At 50.4% G+C, this 24,240-nt stretch overlaps 3 protein-coding genes across 4 annotated transcripts in view; 2 read left to right on the top strand and 1 right to left on the bottom strand.

Moving 5' to 3' along the window:
• Positions 1 to 8,597, top strand: part of SFXN4 (sideroflexin 4) — a 36,554-nt gene extending 27,957 nt beyond the window's left edge. For both annotated transcript variants that reach the window (XM_077455461.1, XM_077455462.1), the window contains exon 14: positions 8,002 to 8,597. In XM_077455461.1, coding sequence (XP_077311587.1) covers positions 8,002 to 8,079 — 78 coding nt within the window. In that variant the 3' untranslated portion in view covers positions 8,080 to 8,597. The remainder of the gene's footprint in view (positions 1 to 8,001) is intronic.
• On the bottom strand, positions 8,598 to 15,688 carry DENND10 (DENN domain containing 10). Its single transcript, XM_077455460.1, has 9 exons — positions 15,592 to 15,688; positions 15,025 to 15,221; positions 14,069 to 14,148; positions 13,792 to 13,940; positions 12,713 to 12,824; positions 12,520 to 12,620; positions 12,033 to 12,140; positions 10,728 to 10,822; positions 8,598 to 8,975 (listed from the first exon to the last, which is right to left on the bottom strand). Exons 1-9 carry the CDS (start codon positions 15,626 to 15,628, stop codon positions 8,799 to 8,801), a joined length of 1,056 nt encoding a protein of 351 aa, XP_077311586.1. The 5' UTR covers positions 15,629 to 15,688; the 3' UTR covers positions 8,598 to 8,798.
• EIF3A (eukaryotic translation initiation factor 3 subunit A) overlaps positions 15,658 to 24,240 on the top strand; it is a 35,415-nt gene continuing 26,832 nt past the window's right edge. The window contains exons 1-6 of the mRNA XM_077455459.1: positions 15,658 to 15,817; positions 22,549 to 22,739; positions 22,936 to 23,072; positions 23,155 to 23,318; positions 23,404 to 23,603; positions 23,695 to 23,903. Coding sequence (XP_077311585.1) covers positions 15,769 to 15,817; positions 22,549 to 22,739; positions 22,936 to 23,072; positions 23,155 to 23,318; positions 23,404 to 23,603; positions 23,695 to 23,903 — 950 coding nt within the window. The 5' untranslated portion in view covers positions 15,658 to 15,768. The remainder of the gene's footprint in view (positions 15,818 to 22,548; positions 22,740 to 22,935; positions 23,073 to 23,154; positions 23,319 to 23,403; positions 23,604 to 23,694; positions 23,904 to 24,240) is intronic.

Here is a 24,240-nt window from a genome sequence, read left to right as displayed (position 1 = left end):
CCAGCCCCGACCATCGGGAGCGAGTGGCGTGTTGATTGCGGTTGCGCAGTCCAGGCTGGGCACTATGCTCTCTGCTGACTGACGTCAGTTCCGGTTGCTGACGTCAATTCCGATATTGGCGCCATTTGTGTTCCACGCTGGTTCCGACAGCTTCTCCTCCAGTCCAGGCTACTTCCGAAAAAAAAAAAATATCACAGTAATCCAGGCTGGAGATCGTGTGTGCGTGGGGGGGGGGGGGGTTCTGGGGTGAATAGAGATTGCTATTCTATATAAAATTAATCGTGCAGCTTTACTTACAGGACATGGCCACCAGTTCAAAATACCCATCTGGGGGGCGTGGTCTGGACATGGCCGTGTGAAGCTGTGTCTCTCCTGAGCTCCCGGCTTCCTTACGTCCAACCCGGCTTTTAACCACTTTTTCGCCCAGCATAATGTCCTCCAAGAAGCGGGCAGCCCAGCGCACTAAACTGCTGCACGCTCGAGCTGAATCTTCCCAAGCCTCCGGCGACCTGCAGCGGTTGTTCCAGCGCTCGAGTGCGGGGCCTGCGGAACATAAGATGGCGGAGACGCATGGCTCGGATGCTCCGGTCCCGGGAGTGGGGGAGGAGCGGGCCTTGTCAGAGGGATCACGGAGCCCGCTACTGTACCCGGGCTCCCCGGCGGTGCCGCCCGCAGAGATGGCTGATCCCGAGACCATGCCGGTGTATGGGGTGGATCCGGACCTGAGGGCCATTCTGCAGGCATTGCCGACCAAGGCAGACATGGAGGCTATCGTCAGCAGAGTGGAGGCGGCGCACAGAGCGGAGATGGCGGCCGTCCACCAGGAGGTACAGTGCCTTGATGCCCGCGTTGCGGCGGGCGAGCGTTCGGCGACTTCCCTGGAGCAGAGGGTAGCTGCGCTTGAATCACAGCAGAGGGACCACTTTCGCGCTGCAGTGGAGATGCAGCTGCGTATGGAGGAGATGGAGGACCGGAGCCGCCGGAATAATGTGCGGATCCGCGGCGTCCCAGAGGCTACAGGACCGGGAGACCTCTTGGCCACGGTGACGGCGATCTTCCGCCAAATCGCGGGTGACCAGCTGCCGGACAGGATCGAGGTGGACAGGGTCCACAGGGCCCTGGGCCCTAAATCGTCAGACCCGGCCCGGCCCAGGGATATACTGTGCCGCCTACACCACTACGCGCACAAGGAAATCGTTGCGCGTAAGGCCTGGGAAGTAGGTGACATTGATTTTGATGGGGCTCGAGTAAAGCTCCTACCTGATGTCTCCAGGCCGACTCTGTACAGGCGGGCCTTGCTGAAACCACTTCTGACCCTAGCTCGGCAATGTAACGCTACTTACCGCTGGGGGTTTCCTATCTCGGTGACCTTCGCTAAAGACCAGCGCTACTTTTTGTTGCGGTCACCGGAGGCCCTCCCGGAACTATTTGTTTTCCTTGGCTCGGATCCAGTGGAAGTGCCGAATTGGCTGGCCTACCTCCCCCGCATACAAGGACGGCCGGCTGGCTCTGGTTCCTCTGCCCCGCTGCCGCGAAGAATGCAGAGGGGTAGCAGACGTCCTCGTGCCCTCTCACAGGAAGACGACCGGGAGGCGTAGGGGGTCCCTGTCTGTTGCTCCCACAGCGCCATACACCTGACTGGCCTATTCGGCTCCTGTGCTGCTGCATACCTCCCGTTGTGTGTGCTCCCGGACCCACCGCCACGGCAGATGTCTTTGTCACCTTTTGCAAGTGGATTTTGGTGGTGAGACGGTGGGCCCTGGCATATCCCCTTTACTATTCTATTATTATTTTTTCTTACTTTGGCCCCGTTTTTTCCCTTTTTTATATATATTTTTTTTTTTTTTTTCTCTCTCTCCCCTCATCGCCTGTGCCAAACCTGATGTCCCCCTTACTCCTGTGACCGGTTTTCAGATACCCGGGCCTATGGGTCCTGTTGGATTTGCTGGCCACACATCCTCTCCATCGAGGGACGGCTCCTCGGCACCCCCACAGGTACTTTGACTCTCCATTCTGTTGCTTAGTTTGCCTCCTGCTGCCTCTCCTGGAAATCCTTTCTTGTTTCCTTTTCTGGATTGTAGGATACCTCCTGTTTTGGGTGGGGTGGTGGGGGGGTCGTGGAGACTGTGATGGTGCTGTGGGGGGTCTCGTTCTCTGCCGCACAGGACTCTCTGGACGGGTTGGGCCTTGGACCTGTAACTAGTACCTCTACCCCGTTTATTGTACTGGAACTGGCTGCTGTCACGATATTTGTGCTCCGTTTCTGTGACTGGAAGGGTCCTCCACCGTGTTAACGGCTCACGGGTGGGTTGGGATGACCCACCGGGAGGGGGGGTTCTCGGGGGCTGGGTGGTGGCCGTCCCGTTATGTAGGTCTCTATGTTCAACCATCGGGGACTTCTCCTGGCGCTGTTTCCTTGGGGGGCGGCTGCTGCGATGGTGGGGGGAGAGGGGGATGTGCTTTTCGCTGTCCTCTTCGGGGCCGTGTTGCGCTAATGTTAATGGTGTTGTGGGGGGCGGGACACCCCCTGTTCTTGCCTTAGATGTATGGCTATATGTTTGGGCCCTTAGGGCTGTAATGTTGTTTATTTCCTACTATCTGCTCTTTCCCATTACTCTAAGCTTGCTCTCAGGTTACCTCCATGTTAACTGTTATGTTTTATACTGTTTGACTAGTTTATGCTGGCAATTTTGCCATTCTATGCCGGGTTGGGCGAGGGGACCGGGACCTCAACACCGGTCCTCTGTCTACCCCCACCCCACGTAGGCCTTAGTGTACCCCCGGGTTACCGTGGGGTTACACGTATGAAGCTAGTGTCTTCCAATTAGTTTGTTACCTTATCCCCCCACGTGGGGTGCGGAGACGCGGCTCGGGCTCTGCCCCCCGCCTCTCTATCACATAACCTTTACCCATCTACCCCCTCTCTACCCTCTCTCTCGCACCCTCTTTCTGTCCTTTCTTCCCCTTCTATCTCTTAGTTTCCTTCCCTAGACATGGCGGTGGATTCTTTTAAATTGGTATCTCTAAATGCTAAGGGCCTGAACACCCCCGAGAAAAGAAGGATGTTGCTACATGACCTCAAGAGGGCTCGTGCAGATATAGTCTTTATCCAAGAAACTCACTTTCGGGATGATAGGCTACCCCTGCTCCGAAATCGTCATTACCCCACGGTATATCACTCAACGAACCCTACCTCAAAATCTAGAGGAGTGTTTCATCCTGGTCTCTCGTAGGCTGCCTTGGCAATGCCAGGCGATTGCGGCAGACCCCGAGGGACGCTACCTTTTTCTGACTGGCCTGATTGGGGACCTGCAGTTTACGCTGGCCTCCCTCTACGCACCCAATGTACTACAGGACAGGTTCATTAAGCGTACCCTTACTCATTTAATGAATTTTAAGTCGGGCCAGCTGATTCTAGGCGGTGACTTTAACGTTCCGTTATCTCCCTCTTTTGACACGTCCTCAGGACAGTCCTCCTTGCCGCCCACTTGTCAGAAGCGTGTTGCCCTAACTCTTCACGACCACCAGCTGTGGGACGTATGGCGACTCCATCACCCCAATGAGAGGGACTACACTTTCTACTCTACCCCACACAAAACCTATTCCAGAATAGACTTTTTTTTAGTACCACATGACCAGCTCCACTTAGTGTCCGCCACTTCAGTGGGGCAGATTACCTGGTCAGACCATGCTCCCATATTTCTGACTTACTCCCTCAGTGACCATCCCTCCCCGAGATCGCTTTTTTGGCGACTTAACGAGAGCCTTTTACAGATACCCGACATTCTGACGGATATTACCAAAGAGCTTGACCTGTATTTTAGAGACAATGACACCCCGGGTTGCGACCCTGGGATTCTCTGGGAGGCTCATAAAACGGTCATCCGAGGCATACTTATCAAACACGGGGCCCTTATTAAACGGCAGCGGACCGAACGCCTTAATCTTTTGCTTGCCAAATTAGCTACGGTTGAAGCCCAACACAAAAGTGTCCCCACACCGCAGTTGGAGATGGAACTGCTCACCCTCCGCATGCAAATAACAGAAGTCCTCCAGTATAAAGCAAAGGCGGCGGTACAAGTCTCCAGACGTATAGCGTATGAAAGCGGCGACAAGTGCGGGAAAACGTTGGCCAAGGCGGTCAGAGATATTAAATCAGCATCCTATATCCCGCAGGTAGTTACCCCGCAGGGTCTAAAGGTCTCTACCCCGATACAGATTTCTAGCGCCTTTAGGGACTTCTATATGGGTCTCTATAACCTACCTGACTCCACCCGTAGCCAATCTCAAATGGACGAATACATTGCTGGTTCTCAGCTTCCCTCCCTCCCGCTGGAGACGCGAGCTCTTCTGGAGGAGCCCATTACCCTAGCGGAACTACAACTGGCAGTGGGTGCTTTAAAAGTTGACAAGGCCCCAGGACCGGATGGCTTCACTGCCCAATACTATAAAACTTTTTTCCCACTACTGGGCCCACGAATGGTGACCTTCTTCAATGCGCTGGGCGGGGATACTTCCTTTCAGAGAGACACTCTGAGGGCACATATCTCCCTGATTCCTAAAGAAGGGAAGGACCCTAGCCAGTGTGGTAGCTATAGGCCGATCTCGCTCTTAAACATAGATCTAAAACTATTTTCCAAAATTGTGGCCACTAGACTAGCGCAACACATTCAGTCCCTTGTGAACTTAGATCAAGTGGGGTTCATACCCAACAGAGAGGCAAGAGACAACACCATTAAGGTGTTGAACCTGCTTCACGTTGCAGAAACCCGAAAGGTCCCCTGTGTGTTGGTGAATACAGATGCCGAAAAGGCTTTTGATAGGGTTAATTGGCGCTATATGTTCTCTGTCCTACGTCACATAGGTTTGGGAGATACGATGTTGCGGTGGATATCCAACATCTACTCTACCCCTACAGCTCAAGTAAAGGCGAACGGAGTCCTCTCTAGTCCCTTTCCCATTGGGAATGGGACGAGACAAGGTTGCCCGCTTTCACCCTTGCTCTTTGCCCTCTCCCTAGAACCGTTTCTCTGTCATATCAGGCGAAACCCGGATATCTCAGGCTTACGAATTGGGGCTTCTCACTATAAAATATCGGCTTATGCGGATGACCTTTTGTTTTCCTTGACTAATCCCAGGATTTCGTTGCCGAACCTCCTCAGAGAATTCCAGTTGTATGGTGCGCTTTCCCATCTGCAAATAAACTTTACTAAGTCCGAAGCAATGGGCATTGCAGTACCACCTCGAATCCTCTCTGATTTGCGGGCCAACTTCAGCTTTAAATGGACGAACACAGCTCTGACATATTTAGGTACGAAAATCCCGGCTCACATTGCCCAGACATTTGAACTTAATTTTCCGCCCCTACTGACTAGGTCTCGGTTACTTCTAGAGCAATGGCAGGGAGGTTTGCACTCCTGGTTTGGGAGATGTAACCTCCTGAAAATGAACATTCTACCCAAATTTATTTACCTCATCCAGGCCCTGCCCATACACATACCACCTCTTTTTTTTAAACAAGTGCAAGCTCTTTTTACCAAATTTGTCTGGGCTCATAAGAAGCCAAGGCTGCGCTATGCGCAGCTGACGCTGCCCAAACGTTGGGGGGGCCTTGCGCTTCCTGATGTACGTAACTACTACTTGGCGTCCCACTTGGGGAGGATCGTTGACTGGAGACGTAACGGGGCGTCCAAACTCTGGGTACAACTTGAACAGGATCAGACATGCATACCCTTGAAAGGAGCCCTGTGGTGCTACAGGGACCTCCCGGCGCCCCTAAAACTACACCCCCTTATTGGCACGACGCTGAAACACAGTCATGCGGTCGCCGCCAAGACTGCCCTTATCTCTGTACTTTCTCCCCTACTTCCCATCTTAGGTCATCCGAGTTTTGAACCAGGCTTAAGCTGTGCTAACTACGCGTCTCTGGTGGAAGCCGGCCACGACAGCGCGGCCAGTTTCTTGACGGAGGGGAGTTGGCCCTCTTTGACGGAACTTACTATGGCGTCAGGGACATTCCGTCTACCGTTCTGGACGGCTTTACAACTACACCATTTCCTACATTCGTTACCACACCCGCGGGACTTTACACGACATCTGACGCCATTTGAGGACCTGTGCTCAACAACTGACCCATTGACTCACGTGCTTTCTCAGACCTATACCCTGTTATCCTCACCCGTAGAGCCACCTGTATTGCCCTGTTTATCTAAATGGGAACGGGACCTGGGCCGTGAATTCTCACCGCTTCACACAAACCGTATTATCACCCTAGCCCTTAAATCTTCTCTTTGCACCAAGATTCAGGAAACCAACTTTAAAATCCTTACCCGTTGGTACCTAACGCCTTCCAGGCTGAGCAAGTGCTACCCTTCGTCTTCGGATCGGTGCTGGCGCTGTGGGGAGGAGAAGGGCACTCAGCTCCACGTGTTCTGGTCCTGCCCCAGACTGCGATCGTTCTGGATGGAGGTCCGCCGCATATCCCAGCAGTTCGCGGCCTACCCCATCCCGGATGATGCCGCTTTTTTTTTGCTGCATCTATCAGTGGTCCCCCTCAAAAAATATAGGAAATCCCTTATGTGTCACCTTCTCAATGCAGCTAAGGCTTGTATTCCCTTATGCTGGAAGCGCAGTGCCCCACCAACAGTGGCGCATTGGTTGCGGAAGGTGGAGGACATACGGAGGTTGGAAGACCTTATCCTTACTGCACAGCACAAACAGGAGGCATACAAAAAAACATGGGATGGCTGGTGCTTGTTTATCTTCTCCGGGGAAGGCCAAGCCCTGCTAAAGTCGTGATCCTCCCTTGGTTCTATTTACGTTACGGATGATCCGATCCACTGCCGTGTCTATCGGTCTATTCTTTGTCTTTTTCTGTCCCTTATCTCTTTCCCCCTCCCCCACCTCCTCCTCTTTACCCCTCACTTCTGTCCTCCTACTCCTATCCCTCTCCACCTCCGGTAACTCTGAGTTTCCTCCCTGTGGTTAGTCGGAGGAGGCTCGGATACTGTACCCCACTCTTGTACCGTTCCACGGAGTTCGCAGGTTCACTGTCCTTACCTGCTGCAAAAGCAACGATCTCCTATGTACTCTATTGTTTTATTGTATCTGGTTCGCTGCATTGTTTGAATGCCTGTACGCTCTTGATACCACATTGCTTTTTGTACTGAGAACTCTACTAGTTTTTTTTGTCTTTTTACTGCCTGTATTGTGGGGTATTCCCTTCCGGAGTTTACTTAATAAAATTTATATTTGAAAAAAAAAAAAAATACCCATCTGGCAGAAGTGATGGCCACAAGAAAAAACATATTGTGAGTCAAAGACAAAAGCCATAATTAGATCAAAGGGAGGCCTTTAAAGAACCAACAGGACAAGGTTCAAATCCTATGGAGGCAAAAAAGAGCCAAAAGAATGACGCCCCATACAAAGGTCTTTAATTAAAAGGGTGGGACAGCAAAAGCATCTGGTACAGGACATCTAATTCAGAGACCTGAACCTTGATGAACTAAGGCTGGCCATAGACTGTTTGAATCTCGGGTGTTTCAGCGGGAACCGGCTGAGAATCGAAATGTGTGTGCGCTCAGGCTGAATGTACCAAGTTGATTGATCAATGTGGGTAAAACCAGCCTGCCCCGGATTCACTTGCAATTATTGCTAGCGGCTGCTGTAGCCACTGGCAATCATCACTATCTTCTCCCCCAGGCCGAGAGCAGACAATTGCTCAGCAGGAGGGATTCCCCCTTCAGGAAAATGTTTGCACCATTTATGGCTTGCCTAAGGACCAAGCAATGATCCACACCCAGATACAGAAGGGAAAATATCTGTTCCCTAGAGACAGACAATCTTCTCCTTCCTTGTGTGCCTGGCTTTATTTATAATCTAGTCATTATTTCTTTAAAAAGTTTAGTTAGGAATTCTATATGCTGATTTTTAGTTTAGCATATATTCAGGTCATATAGGAAGTTTTGCTGTTCTATTCTGATCTCTTTCATTTTGTTTTAGATCAAGAGAGACAGTCTTGAGGATGAACTAAAAGAGAAGACATCAGCCACAGAACTTTTCTACCACCGTGGACTGTGAGTGCTAAGTGGCTGCTGGACCCTTAGAACTTGCAGGGAGAGATGTCTGGGCAGAAGGCCTCTCCTCGTGCAGCATAATAATGCCAGACCAGAAAGTACGAACTGCTGACCTTAATGGTGAATTTGTGATCATATATGATGTTCTGGACTTCTGGGACTACAAATCCCTCATCTGTCACTCCTTATTGAGTGATCTTTTTTTTTTTTTTCGTCTCCAATAAAACATTTTCTAGACAGCTGGTTACAAATTCCTCTCACCTTGAACTGGATTTCTCTCCTTGGATATCCCTTCCCTGATCTCCCTCAAAAACCTCCTTTACCTCCCCAGATCTCTATAATCTCAGCTTCCGGTCAAGATTTCACTGATCTCCCTCATCCTATCCCCTCAGTTGTTTAGAGCACACAAGGCTGTGATACCACAGGTCACTCCTAATGCAGACAAGGCTCTGGGGTCACTGATCAGTCCTGGTGTAGAGTGTTGATGTTCTCCTGACTGGGGAAATAAAGAACATGACAGCATTTACTGAGAATACAAATATTTTTATTATGAGAAATCACTGGCCATCCAGTCTGGCCAACACAAACCACATCTTGCTGGTAGGTAAATCCACAGTAGATCCAGTGCTCTCTGGAATGTCCTGTAGCTCCGCCATGCGCCTCTAGGTGACGCACAAAATGGCTACTGGTCCCGTATCTCACTCCATCAGGTCTGCCCCCAAATCATGTCAATAACATCTGCTCAGTCGCTGCCAGATGCATCAAGAAATTTTCTGTAGCTGGAGGGAATTTCTTCTGCCGGAGCTGCTCCAGGTTTAAAGTTGGCCGGTCATGGTCTCCCGTCTCCTGGCTGAGCGAAGACAGAATAGAGAGGATCTCTCTGGTTTTCACACAGATATCCTGCAGAGAAGAAAGGAGTGAATGTACACAGAGCAGGTCTTCTCTACTCCTCACATGGCCACCTAGTGATCTAACTACACCAGCAGGAATAATCTCATTCCTGATCCTCTGGGGTTGAGTACTTTCCAAGTCACAAACCAAGAACAAGAGAAAGTTAGAAATCCTTATTTGAATCTATGTTCTGGGAGATTGATTCAAAACACGGAAGCCAGAGGGTCAACATAACAGCCAGACACCTAGAATTTTCAGAAGGAGAGTGCAGCAATGGTTGCCTCCATGTTTTTTTCTGACTGGTTCAATTTAAAGCATATCTAAACCCAAGGGGAAAAATTGATGATATTGCAGCTTGTCGGTCCTTAGGTGTGGCGTCTGCATTATTTTTCCTTTTTTTATGCTGTTTTCCCTTTAATTTACCCTGGTAATCCTGCCATTAACTCAAGTCCTGTCCTAGAGTGAGTTTTGGTAGTCCATGGCCTGTTATCAGCTCACAAGATTTCTGCCTGGATAAACAGCTACTGTATTTTTTTTGCATTTGTTGAACACAAATAATAAAACACTTTCAACGGTATATTTAACAAACCACAAGGGAGCAAATGAGAGGAATTAAATGTTAAGAGTTTACACACGCATATTTGCGCCGTATATTTGTGTACAGTCGGCATGAAGGCATGGTGTTGAAATGTCCGTGGGCCAGGTGCATGTGAATGTGGATTTAGCAGTGGCGGGCTGGGAGCAGCCTGCTGACAGTAAGATGGCGACCCCTGTCTTAGATCCCTTCAAAGCCCCACAAATTCTTGTTAAGCCCACCTAATGCAGCTTCTTGTTACTGTGTGACAACGGTACTGCTGTGCTCCTAAACTCAGAGCACAGTTGCCATTGTCATGTAAGCTGTGCTTGTTTAACCCCCCCCACCCCCAAATGTAACACATACATGGACTGGGCTTTCTCTATGGCTGCATATATGCATAACTCCCTTTGTGCTGGGAGTACGCCAAACAGCATGCTCACAGCACAGTTTCACCGAGAGGCTCGGGCCCCGTACTAACGATTGGGACATGGAACTCCTGATTCCAGGTCACCTGTTTGCTGTGGTAGCCTTCGATTGGCTACCAGTGATCAGTCAGAAAAGATACACTGTATCTTTCACTTTCCTTGCAGAGGGGGGAAAAAAAGTGTGTTAATAAAGAAGAAAATATCTAGATCAAGGTTTTTGATTAGTTTGATTAGTGCCAGGTTTAGTGTTTGGGTCAAGTAAGGGTCAGAAGCTCAGATTCAGTATATTTTGGGCAGGATTTTATTTTTATTTTTTTAATTAGCATCAGTGCCAGTGTGTTTTAGGTAGGACCATAAAAACAAAACAAAATGTACTACCGGTACAAACAAATAACATACACATGTGGTATCACTGCGATCGTCAGGAGCAGGAGAAATTATTTTGGGTTGTTCTTTGGTGGTAGGTTATGGTAGTAACAAAAAATATACAGCTAAATAAAAAATGTGGCCCCGTTTTCCATTGATAATAAAAAAGAAAAATTATGCAATTTTTTTTCCTGCAACCCGTGGTCCTAAAACTCAGCTTTTATTAATGAGCCTCAACCTTGTGCATCTAGTAGATAAATTTGAGACCTGTTTAGACTGCCACATAGGAGCCTTTAAATGTATTTTAAAGTGTACTTAAGGTATGCTAAAGTAACCTAACTGATGTTTATGTATGTCACTTTAGAATGCCACAGTGCCAGCTGCATCCCTTACCTTAATCACCTGACTCTCCGTTTTATCCGAATCCTCTGCGGACTGCACCAATAACTGTCCAATCTCCTTGTGTAATTTGCCCAATATCAGCGCCTCTGTGGGAAGAGAGACACAGTCAGCTCAGGTGAAGCATAGTACACCCTATTCTGACCGTCACCTTGCCTGAACTGGATACTTTTATGTAGGATTTAGGTGAAGGGCCTCTTTACAGATCCCAGGAGTGAGAGATTAGGGTCCTGAGATCTGTCCAGTTTCAACCTACTCTCCATGTGACTGGCACAAGAAAACATAGAAGACGAGCTACTTTCTGTGCAACTCTAGTTCCTTGGTTGTCATTCCAGAGAAAGTCAGGCGATGAGCATTGTGAGGAGATCAGCTATGGTGGCTCCAACAGGAGCCTGAAACAGGGAGTGCAAGGGATCCATGGGAACAAGGAGTACACAAGATAGCTGGGGACATGGGGTACACAGGATTCCTGGGGACACAGGGTATGCAGAATTTCTGGGCATATGGGGTACATGGGATTATTGGGAACATGGAATGCACAAAAGATTGCTGGTAACAAAAATTAAATAGGATCCCAAGTTACAGATCCCAGGAGTGACATAAATATAATAGTAGTCATATTGTTTTACATACACCAGAGATTGGAGTCCCGAAACCTTTCCAGTTTCAACCTCTCCATGTGACTGGCACAGGAACCCTTAAAAGTCGAGATTCTTACTGTGAAACTCTAGTTCCTTGGTTGTCATTCTGGTCCTGCAGCTACAGTTCTTCTTGAGTCACTGCCCAGAAATATGTACCAGGAGCTCTGACATTCTGGCAGGCTTGTTTGGGGCCAGGAAGTAATGAGAGTCAGGGAATGGGCATTGTGAAGCCAAAGTCAGGCGATGAGCATTGTGAGGAGATCAGCTATGGTGGTCCCAACAGGAGCCTGAAACAGGGAGTGCAAGGGATCCATGGGAACAAAGTACACAAGATAGCTGGGGACATGGGGTACACAGGATTCCTGGGGAAACAGGGTATGTGGGATTTCTGGGAATATGGGGTACATGGGATTGCTGGTAGCATGGAGTATACAGAATTGCTAGGAACATTTAGTATATTGGATTGTTGAGAACACGGAGTACATGAGATTGCAGGAAAGGGAGTGAAAAAGATTGCTAGGAACGGTTGGTACACATGAGAGCAAGAAGTACATAGGTTTGAGGGAAACATGGTGTATATTATTCTACATGTGCCAGACACAGAGAAGGAACCCCACAGGCCTGGAGAGGATGATGGCCCCCGCAGGGTAATATTTACCTTTGGCGCTGTGAGAGATGGAAATGGTGTTCTCTGCCAGATTCACAAAGACGTCGTATAGATCTGATCGGTTACTGATCTCAGCCTCGTGAAATCCTGCAATATAACCTGAAGAAAGGAAATGTCAGAGACTGACCTGGAGACCCTCACAGAGGATAGCCTAAGGTGAGAGGACAACATGACCCCTGACAGTCAGGCGAGAAAGACAACGTGGCCCCTGACAGTGAGGCGAGAAGACCACGACTCCGACGCCGACCTTTCACCCCCCCCATTATGAAGGTGAGAAGACCATGAGACCCCCCCCCCCCCCCGTCAGGTGAGAGGAATGCATGACCCCCCCCCAGCCAAGTGAGAGCAATGCGTGACCCCCATCGGTGACAATGCAACCCTTGACAGTCAGGTGAGAAGACCACATGATTCCACCTCAGTCAGGTTGGAGGACCACGCGACCCCCAGCAGTTGGGTTATAGGGGTTATCTGGTCGTACCTGAGACACATTTGAGAGCATCAATCTCCTCTGGTGTCAGGTGGACGTACGGCTGGAGAATTGACCAGTCCTGCCGATGCCACACCAGAGCCGGGAGAGACCTGAAACAAAAATAATGTCAGCCCAGAATGCCCCCACAATAAGGATCACTGTCCAATCTTCTCCCCTTGTGTCCTGCCTGTGAGAGGAGTACCTGCTAAATTCCAGCACCACCTCCGCTTTGGGGTGATAGACAACAATACGCTTCTTCAGCATCAGAGCTGTGTACAGAATGACTGACTCCATCCCGAACTGCAACACCACATCTGTAAGACAGAGCCAGAGGCTGTAAAGAGCCCTTTCCACTATACCTTCCCCAATATGGCCTTCAAGTGCCTTGTTCACTGATCCTCTCCCCAGTTTAGCCTCCAGCTACCCCTTCCACTGAGCCTCCACCCAATTTGAGCTCCAACTGCCCCTGAAATTCTCCCCCCTGCAACATGGCCTTCAACTGACCCTCCCACTGAGCTTTCCCCTTAATATGGTCTCCCAACTATGCAACCTCTCACTGAACCTCCACTGTAATATGACCTTCAACTGTCCCTCCCACTAAGCCTCCCAACATGGCCTTCAACTGTCCCTTCCCATGGAGTCTCCACTCAATATGGCCCCAAATTGCCCCTCCCACTAATAGGACCTGCAACTCTCGTTCCACCCAATATGGCCTTCAACTGTCCCTTACCGTGGAGTTTCCAATCAATATGGCCCCCAATTGCCCCTCCCACTAATAGGACCTGCAACTGTCGTTCCACCCAATATGGCCTTCAATTGTCTCTTCCCATTGAGTTTCCAATCAATATGGCCCCCAATTGCCTCTCCCACTAATAGGACCTACAACTGTCGCTTCACCCAATATGGCCTCCAACAGTCTCTTCCACTGAACCTACACTCAATATGGCCTCGACAGCCTCTCTCACTGAACCTCCATCCAACTCTGTCACTAAGCCTTTGCTCAATATGGCCTCAATTATCCCTCCCATTGATCCTCCACCCAGCGCGGGCTACAAACTTCCTCTCTCACTAATCCCCAACCCAATATGGCTTAAAACTGGTTCTTCCACTGAGTCTACACCAAAAATGACCTCCAATTGCTTCTCTCACCAAGTCTAAGTGCTCAGGGAACTCACCATCACAAGAAGATGCCCCCTTCGGTCAGAGACTAGCCCTCCCAATAAGCATGCAATCATTGTGGCGTCTCGTTCAGGTGGAAGTGGGCTGTAGAGGTGGACATACCTTTCACAGATCCAGACATGAAGGCTTTGCGCTGGTCATAGTCGCGGCACAGGAAAGTCCCATTGTCTTCACTCTGACAGGTCCCCTTGGTGAATACGGAGATGTAAGTCTCCACCATGGGCACCGGACTGCCGTGCATCTCGTAGATTCTGAGAGAGGAAACGCTCGGTGAGGTCGGAGCTCCGCCTTACTGCCCATCCGCCTCCCCCGACTCCATCCAAACCAGAAGTGGAAGTAGGCGGAGACACAGCAGATTGTCAGAGCGTCACACACATACCGGCTGAGGATCCGCCCAAACACTGCATACTTCTCCGGGTTAAAGTCCTTCGCTGTCAGAACTACACAGAAATGTGTCACCTGAGGAAAGAGAAGAGAGTCAGAGGATGGCAGCGACGGGGGGGAGGTGTGGGAGAGACTCAGAGGACGGCCGCGACAGGGGGAAGAGACTCCGAGGACGGCCGCGACAGGGGGAAGAGAGTCGGGGGACGGCCGCGACAGGGGGAAGAGAGTCGGGGGACGGCCGCGACAGGGGGAAGAGAGTCGGGGGACGGCCGCGACAGGGGGAAGAGAGTCGGGGGACGGCCGCGACAGGGGGAAGAGAGTCGGGGGACGGCCGCGACAGGGGGAAGAGAGTCGGGGGACGGCCGCGACAGGGGGAAGAGAGTCGGGGGACGGCCGCGACAGGGGGAAGAGAGTCGGGGGACGGCCGCGACAGGGGGAAGAGAGTCGGGGGACGGCCGCGACAGGGGGAAGAGAGTCGGGGGACGGCCGCGACAGGGGGAAGAGAGTCGGGGGACGGCCGCGACAGGGGGAAGAGAGTCGGGGGACGGCCGCGACAGGGGGAAGAGAGTCGGGGGACGGCCGCGACAGGGGGAAGAGAGTCGGGGGACGGCCGCGACAGGACGAGAGAGTCGGGGGACGGCCGCGACAGGACGAGAGAGTCGGGGGACGGCCGCGACAGGACGAGAGAGTCGGGGGACGGCCGCGACAGGACGAGAGAGTCGGGGGACGGCCGCGACAGGACGAGAGAGTCGGGGGACGGCCGCGACAGGACGAGAGAGTCGGGGGACGGCCGCGACAGGACGAGAGAGTCGGGGGACGGCCGCGACAGGACGAGAAAGTCAAAAGAGGGCCGCGACAGGATGAGAGAGTCGGAGGACGGCCGCGACAGGAGGAGAGACGGAGGACAGCCATGATGCTGTGGCCCCCTGGATGTGTGTGCGCGAGACTTACCTTGTCCAGTGAGGAGCCACCCTCCACCCGGGTGAGTGTGATGTAGAACCAGGTCCTCCGGTGCTGGCCGTACAGGAAATTGTAGAGTGGACGCTCCTCCTCCTGCAGGCGACATTTCCTAAGAAGAAGATTTCGCAGCTCCACCGTGACAGACGGGTAACACCAAACCCACAGGGTGTCTCCATTCTGGTCCCTCTCTGGAGTAAAAAGAGAGAGGGGGTGTCACATATGGGGGTTACATACAGAAGAGGGGGGTCACATATGGAAGAAGGGATATGTATGGGGAAAGGGGATACAATGGGGGAGGGGGTCCATATATGGAAGAGGACATGATATATGGGAGGAGGGGATGACATATGGGGGGGTCATGTAAGGGGAAAGGGGATACAATGGGGGAGGGGGTCACATATGTGGAGGAAGTCAGACATTGGGGGGGCATATTGGGGTGATATAAGGTGGAGTCGGACTCCCTCCCATATCAGGGTGGAGCCGGCACCGATAATAATAATAACGGAGGTGATATCGATGTCAGAACACCCTGTATCTGTCGGTCGGCCGATCCCTCACCGATTAGAGCGACACTACTCAGCCCCTCCGCCGCCATCCCGCTCCTCCCCCTTGGGGCGTGTCCATGTGACGAATTGACGTTCCCGCCAGCTCCGCCCCGGGGAGCGCAGGAAGTGACGTACCCTTAGGCCTCGCTCCTCCCCTTTCTCCCGGCGTGGTGTACGATCATCCGCCGCCATGCCGGCCTATTTCCAGCGCCCGGAGAACGCCCTGAAAAGAGCCAACGGTAAGTGATCCAACGAGGGGGGGTCGATTTGGTGATTCCCTGGATTCATCCCTCTTCCCGGGAATCCGCATACCAATAGACGGAACTAATCATTACCGGAGGCAGCAATGGCGGCCTCCATATCCCTCTGTGCGGGGCCCGACCAGTACTATCCCACCGCTACCGTAGGGGGGCCCCGGGAGAGGAGCATGGAGTGCAGGGGACACGTGGAGGGGGCCCCGGGGGAGAGAAATAATGGAGCACAGGGGACATATGGGGGATTGAGGATAAAGCGACAAAGGGGGGGAGGGAGGGGATAGTGGATACAGTATAGAGAAAACGGCTAATAGTTGGGGGGCAGGGGATAACAGATGGGGTACATACAGGGACATATGGGGTACAGGTGACAATGGGGGGGGCAGTCGATGGGGTACAGGTGACAATGGGGGGCAGTCGATGGGGTACAGGTGACAATGGGGGGCAGTCGATGGGGTACAGGGGACATATGGGGGCAGTCGATGGGGTACGGGTGACAATAGGGACATATGGGGGCAGTCGATGGGGCACAGGTGACAATAGGGGGAGTCGATGGGGCACAGGTGACAATAGGGGGAGTCGATGGGGCACAGGTGACAATAGGGGGAGTCGATGGGGCACAGGTGACAATAGGGGGAGTCGATGGGGCACAGGTGACAATAGGGGAAGTCGATGGGGCACAGGTGACAATAGGGGGAGTCGATGGGGCACAGGTGACAATAGGGGCATGGGGGGCAGTCGATGGGGTACAGGTGACAATATGGGCATATGGGGTGCAGTAGATGATGACATGGGGAGGGAAATTGATTGGGGTACAGGTGACAGTAGGCGCGTATCGGGGGGGTAGTTGATTGGGACATATGGGGGGGGGGCAGTAGATGGGGTATAGGTGACAGTATGGACATGTGGGGTGGGGTACAGGTTATAATGGGGGCATATAGGGAACAGGTGACAGTATAGACATATGGGGGCAGTAGATGGTGACATATGGGGGGGGGGGGAATCAATTGGGCTACAGACAGTAGGGACATATGGGGCGGTAGTCAATGGGGTACTGGTAACAGTAGGGACATATGGGGTGGCAGTAGATGGGGTATGAGTTACAATAGGAACATATGTGGTAAAGATTACAGTAGGGACATATGGGGGGGCAGTAGATGGGGTACAGGTGACCAGGACATATGGCGGGGTACAGGTGACAGTAGGGACATGGGGGGGAGTAGATGAGGGTACAGGTGACAGTAGGGATATGAGGGGGCAGTAGATGGGGTACAGGTGACAGTAGGGATATGAGGGGGCAGTAGATGGGGTACAGGTGACAGTGGGGGCAGTAGATGGGGTACAGGTGACAGTAGGGACATATGGGGTACAGATGACAGTAGGGACATATTGGGGGGCAGTAGATGGGGTACAGGTCACAGTAGGGACATATGGGGGGGCAGTAGATGTTGTACAGGTCACAGTAGGGACATATGGGGGGCAGTAGATGGGGTAAAGGTCACAGTAGGGACATATGGGGTACAGATGACAGTAGGGACATATTGGGGGGCAGTAGATGGGGTACAGGTCACAGTAGGGACATATGGGGGGGCAGTAGATGTTGTACAGGTCACAGTAGGGACATATGGGGGGCAGTAGATGGGGTACAGGTCACAATAGGGACATATGGGGGGGCAGTAGATGGGGTACAGGTCACAGTAGGGACATATGGGGGGGCAGTAGATGGGGTACAGGTCACAGTAGGGACATATGGGGGGCAGTAGATGGGGTACAGGTCACAGTAGGGACATATGGGGGGGCAGTAGATGGGGTACAGGTCACAGTAGGGACATATGGGGGGGCAGTAGATGGGGTACAGGTCACAGTAGGGACATATGGGGGGGCAGTAGATGGGGTACAGGTCACAGTAGGGACATATGGGGGGAGCAGTAGATGGGGTACAGGTCACAGTAGGGACATATGGGGGGGGGCAGTAGATGGGGTACAGGTCACAGTAGGGACATATGGGGGGGGCAGTAGATGGGGTACAGGTCACAGTAGAGACATATGGGGGGGGCAGTAGATGGGGTACAGGTGACAGTAGGGACATATGGGGGGGGGCAGTAGATGGGGTACAGGTCACAGTAGGGACATATGGGGGGGCAGTAGATGGGGTACAGGTCACAGTAGGGACATATGGGGGGGCAGTAGATGGGGGTACAGGTCACAGTAGGGACATATGGGGGGCAGTAGATGGGGTACAGGTCACAGTAGGGACATATGGGGGGGGGCAGTAGATGGGGTACAGGTATCAGTAGGGACATATGGGGGGGGCAGTAGATGGGGTACAGGTCACAGTAGGGACATATGGGGGGGGGCAGTAGATGGGGTACAGGTCACAGTAGGGACATATGGGGGGGCAGTAGATGGGGTACAGGTGACAGTAGAGACATATGGGGGGGGGGCAGTAGATGGGGTACAGGTGACAGGAGACATATGGGGGGGGGCAGTAGATGGGGTACAGGTGACAGGAGACATATGGGGGGGGGCAGTAGATGGGGTACATGTGACAGTAGAGACATATGGGGGGGCAGTAGATGGGGTACGGGTGACAGTAGGGACATATGGGGGGGCAGTAGATGGGGTACGGGTGACAGTAGGGACATATGGGGGGGCGGTAGATGGGGTACAGGTGACAGTAGGGACATATGGGGTACAGGTGACAGTAGGGACATATGGGGGGCAGTAGATGGGGTACAGGTGACAGTAGGGACATATTCGACAGTTAATGTGGGGGACATGAAAAATATGTACCAATAATGACCCCCTGTGGGGATGAGAACATATAACAAACAGCTGTCCCTTTAAAAGTGAACAAATCACTAAACTTTGTAAAATAATGAAATGAAGGATTTGGCGCTATACATGTTAAAAAAACAAAAAAAAAAACTTTGCACAAAGAATAATTACACAAAGCGTCACACCCTAAATGTGCGCACTAATGAAATAAACTGTCATAATAGTAAGCACAAAGTCCATAAGTGAATAAATCCCAACACCAGATGGAAATGCTGTGAGATGGATCTTGTAGATCTCCCCCCTCCAGTGCTCGGTATGAGGACGGCCGCTCACCAGAGATCTTTGACCCCTTTTCACAGAACGGTCAAAAAAACGCGTTGGTTCAGATTGTTTCCGCTAATACCATAAATCCACTCCAATGGGCACCCACAATGGAAGTAGGATGTAAACAATGACTCCACAGGAGACACGGATAAAAGTCTCATAGTGTAGTCATTTTTAACCACTTGCTGGCCGCCGCCTGTATATACATCGGCAGAATGGGACGGTTGGGCAAAGTAACGTACCCATACGTTAGTTTGAATTTCCCGCCTACGGCGAGCTCCGTGCCCGCGGGACCTGTGGACTCGATCGCCACTGGGATACCCGCGATCGTGTCACGGAGTTCAAGAACGGGGACATGCCGATGTAAACAGCATCTCCCCGTTCTGCCTAATATCAGGACACCGATCGTCTGCTCCCTGTCATCAGCAGCAGCGATCAGTGTCCACGTCACACAGGCCCATCCCCCAGACAGCTAGAAACACGCCTCAGGACACACTTAACTCCTCCCCGCCCCCTAGTGGTTAACCCCTTCGCTGCCAGTGACATTTTTACAGTAATCAATGCAATTTTATAGCGTTGATCGCTGTATTAATGCCAATGGTCCCAAAAATGTGTCAAATTGTCCGATGTGTCCATCATAATGTCGCATTCACAATAAAAAGATTGCTGCCATTACTAGTAAAAAAATATATATATATTAATAAAAATGGTATAAAACTATCCTATTTTGTAGACACTAAAAGTAAGAAATAATACGTTTTTTTTTCAAAATTGTCGCTATTTTTTTGTTTGTAGTGCAAAAAAAACGCAGAGGTGATCAAATACCACCAAAAGAAAGCTCTATTTGTGGGCAAAAAAGGATGCCAATTTTGTTTGGGAGCCACGTACCGCATAATAGTCCGTTAAAGCGACACAGTGCCAAATCGCAAAAAATGCTCCGGTCAGGAAGGGGGTAAATTCTTCCAGGGCTGAGGTGGTTAATAAAGTAAAATAAAACAGCAGCAATAATAGCAGTTACACTCGCCTGTTGAAGTGCCTGGTCTGGCAGTAGGTGTAATCGGTGTGAGTGAGTCGGCTAATCCCCTGGGGACGGCGTGCGTGCCACGTCTCGCTCCGGTGGGCAGAGCCTAGTATGGGGTATCAAGTGAGGACCCAGAAGTGACAGATCCTCCGCTCCGGCATATGTTTCCCCGTGATTGGCATCTCCAGGAAGTGACGTAACGCCGCTTGCTTTTATGTGAATGGGAAGGCTGCTATTGGTGAGGCTCCTCCAAAAGTCTGTGCTAGAGTGTCTGCCTCTAGGGAGCGCCGATGCACACACGCTACCCACACCACACATTAATAGCCAACCATGAAATCCCATCAATTAATTGACTAATGTATAAAAAAAATCTTTTAATCAACAATCACCTACAAAGTGATGGGTAAAATATATCCGTGTATGGATGCCATTTAGAACTAAATGAATTCAGATTGGCATATTAAAGATTGTAGGAAATAATTAGGACAGCACCATCTAGTGGTGAATATCCATGTGGCCAAAATTACCAATACATCCATGCCTAAAATGAATAATCAAATAAAAAAAAAAAAAAGGGGGCTGGGGAATAATCGAATATACAAAAAAACATGAAGGACTTCTTAAAATATTGCGATGCTAAATATAAAATATTCAAATAGAAGCCCTGGTATTTCCAGGGTCTAATCTGAAAATCGAATACAACCGATAAAAATAGATAAATCAGTTAAACATTTTAAATTGATATCTGTTTAATCCCATAGGCTGGAGAGATTGAAGTCTATATATCCACTGTGTCTCTATCTGCAACACTTTTTTAGTCATGTCTTTACCTCGCCAATGCTACAGGGGCACATGAGTGTAGTATAGGGAACATCCATGAGACAGTATATGGGATATAGGGGACACGTGGAAGGCGGGGACAGATGGGGTACAGGTGACAATAGACAGATGATATGGGAGTGGGGGCAGGTGGGTGTCATACAGGGATATATGGGGGTACAGAGTACACATGTAGGATGATAAAGCAGTATAGAGAAAATGTTGAGAGACAGTAGATGGGGTACAGGGGACACCTGTGGGGGCAGTAGTTGGACTACAGTAGAGCTGCCACGACGAGTTGATGTAATAGATTACGTCGAATACAAAAACACGTCGACGTGCGTGCAGGGCGTCGATGCGTCACAGTGCTCAGTATCTCCCGCTCTCTTCCGTGCTGCCGCCCCCCTCCGTGCCTCCGCCCCCCTCTCTCTTCTCCCCCTCTGTGCTGCCGTCCCCCTCTCTCTTCTCCCCTTCCGTGCCGCCGTCCCCCTCTCTCTTCTCTGTGTCCCCCTCTGTGCCGCCGTCCCCCTCTCTCTTCTCTGTGTCCCCCTCCGTGCCGCCGTCCCCCTCTCTCTTCTCTGTGTCCCCCTCTATGCCGCCATCCCCCTCCATGCTGCCGCTTCCCTCTCGTCTTCTCCCCCTCCGTGCTGCCGCCTCCCCCCCTCTCTGCTCTGTGTCCCCCTCTGAGCTGCCCCCCCTCCTTGGTATCTCAGGATGGAGAGCAGAGGTAGGAGCCGGTAAACCCGGCTCCTTCGTTTTCAGAATGGACAGATTCGGTAACCAGTGACCCTGTCCATTCACATAACTGAAACATTGTAACCTCCTGTGATTACGATGTCTCAGTTAATGAATGGAGAGCAGCACCTGTCTTCTCTCCATTCATTAGCAGTGCAGCAGAGGCTGCAGAGAAAGGGACCGGGGAATCTGTGTAGCCCCCCCAACAGGGCTGTTAAAAAAAATTGCAATAAAAGAAAAAAAAATTGTAAAAAATAATAATCAAGAAAACAAAACACACTGACACTGTCCCCACACACCCTCCCCCTTAAAAAAAAACATTGCAAAAAATAAATTATAAACATTCATGAACTTCTGAACAGAAAATATAAAGTTAAGATAAAAGAATGAATATAAATAAATATATATATATATATATACCTTTTTTATGTACTTATTTTTTGTAAAGTTAAGATAAAAAAGAAAAATTATATAACTTTTTTTTTTTTTTTTTTATCTTAACTTTACAAAAAATAAGTACATAAGAAAGGTAAATATATATATATATATATATCTGTGTGTGTGTGTATGTACTAGTTATATTCTTTTATCTTACTTTTTATTTTATGTACTTATCATTTTTTGTAAGGTTATCCAAAGGATTAATTAGCTAATCAAAAAAAAACACTAGATTCATAAATGTTTTTTTTTTTTTAAATCGGATAGTCGTTGACTATTCGAAAAAATAATCGATAGATTAGTCGACAGACAAATTAATCGTTAGTTGCAGCTCTAGACTACAGGGGACAAGGAGGAGAAATATGGGGGGGGGGGCAGTGAGTTGGGTTACAGTGGACACATGGGCGTGTAGTATAAGGAAACATCCATGGGGTACAGGGGACACCTGGGGGCAGTGGATAGGGTAACGGGACATTTGGGGTACAGGGGACACATGGAGGTAATAATGGATGTAGTAGATGGAGGGGAGGGGGGTGCAGGGAATACACATGAGAGGGATTGATGTCCCATGGGCTCTCTGATTCTTGGCATGTCTCCACAGAGTTCTTGGAAGTTGGGAAGAAGCAGCCAGCTTTGGACGTTTTGTACGACGTGATAAAGAGCAAGAAGCACCGAACATGGCAGAAGATCCACGAGCCAATTATGCTGAAGTACCTGGAGCTGTGTGTGGACCTCCGCAAGAGCCACCTGGCCAAGGAGGGCCTCTACCAGTACAAGAACATCTGCCAGCAGGTGAGGACACCAGCCAGTCATGGCCTGGGAGGGAACAACTCGTGGCTGTCATGCCAGACACTCAAGGACTGTGTGTGTGACTGTGGTGGGGGCATTAAAATGTAAGCTCCTCTGGTGCAAAAACTGATGGGTGGCTCAGAGTTCTCTGTACTGCAGTGTATGTCAGTGCTATAAATGTTGTCTTGTTGTCGGATAGGTTAACATCAAGTCTCTGGAAGATGTGGTTCGGGCCTACCTGAAGTTGGCAGAGGAAAGAACTGAGGCTGCTAAGGAGTCCTCGCAGCAGATGGTTTTGGATATTGAGGATCTGGATAACATTCAGACTCCGGAGAGGTATGGCAGGAAGGTGCACTTGGTGACTGGATCATCTCCTAATTTGCTCTGTTAGGTGAACTCACATCTTCTTTGTTTGCAGTGTCCTCCTGAGCGCTGTGAGTGGGGAAGACACTCAGGACAGGACTGACCGACTGCTTCTTACACCATGGGTGAAGTTTCTCTGGGAATCGTACAGACAATGTCTGGATCTTCTACGAAACAACTCCAAGGTGGAGCGTCTGTACCATGACATCGCCCAGCAAGGTGAGACATTCTCTGGAGGTCCTTGTCCTCTATCCAATGTTCTGGTGGCATTCCGTTATGACCTGACCATTCTGTTTGTTTGCAGCCTTTAAGTTCTGCCTGCTGTACACCAGGAAGGCTGAGTTTAGGAAGCTGTGTGACAATTTGAGGATGCATTTGGGTCAGATTCAGCGCCATCACAATCAGAGCACCGCTATCAATCTGAACAATCCAGAAAGTCAGTCCATGCACCTGGAAACCCGGCTGGTCCAGCTGGACAGCGCCATCAGCATGGAGCTCTGGCAGGTACGTTTGTGGTTTCCCTATGAACTTCAAAACCTTGATGCTGCTTGTGGCAGTCTCCTTTATCTGAATGTTTCTTTTTTTCTCTTTGAAGGAAGCCTTTAAAGCCGTTGAGGACATTCATGGTCTGTTTGCCTTGTCTAAGAAGCCACCAAAGCCCCAGCTTATGGCAAATTACTACAACAAGGTCTCCACTGTGTTCTGGAAGTCAGGGAATGCCTTGTTTCATGCCTCCACCCTACATCGCCTTTACCATCTGTCCAGAGAGATGAGGAAGAATCTGACCCAGGAGGAGAATCAGAGGTGGGTAAAGTCATGCTATGATGTCCGGCACATGTCATTGTCTTCCTCTCTCTCTGTGGGAGTTTGGATATTTCTCATGTGCCACAATAAAGTGGAAGGAAATTAGCAGCGCAGCTTCTGTGGTGCTTGCCGCTGTCAGTCACCTTCCAACATGTACTGCCATGAGATCTGGGACTCTGGCTTCCATCTGAACTCCGTCAACCATTCGTGTCTTTGTACTGGCTAGTTGGCAGTCTAAAAGGTATGACATAGTGGGTGGTCTGCAGGCAGGCACATCACACTACAGTAATAACCAAGTGGCTTGCTAGGCAATTGCTCCTATCCTTTGAATGGCCGT

This window comes from Lithobates pipiens, unplaced genomic scaffold, assembly GCF_037356315.1.
Source record: "Lithobates pipiens isolate NorthernLeopardFrog02 unplaced genomic scaffold, aLitPip1_a1.2 Scaffold_25, whole genome shotgun sequence".
NCBI lineage: Eukaryota > Metazoa > Chordata > Amphibia > Anura > Ranidae > Lithobates > Lithobates pipiens.
The sequence above is the reverse complement of the archived record's forward strand: the minus strand, read 5'-3'. Positions and strand labels throughout refer to the sequence as shown.

Excerpts from the sequence above, each read along its gene's own strand:
- DENND10 (XM_077455460.1), bottom strand. The coding sequence starts at position 15,628 with ATGGCGGCGGAGGGGCTGAGTAGTGTCGCTCTAATCG. Across the intron at positions 12,141-12,519 it reads TGCTCTCAAATGTGTCTCAG|GTTATATTGCAGGATTTCAC; the intron begins GTACGACCAGAT and ends TCCTTTCTTCAG. Across the intron at positions 8,976-10,727 it reads CGGAGAGTCAGGTGATTAAG|GATATCTGTGTGAAAACCAG; the intron begins GTAAGGGATGCA and ends TCTTCTCTGCAG.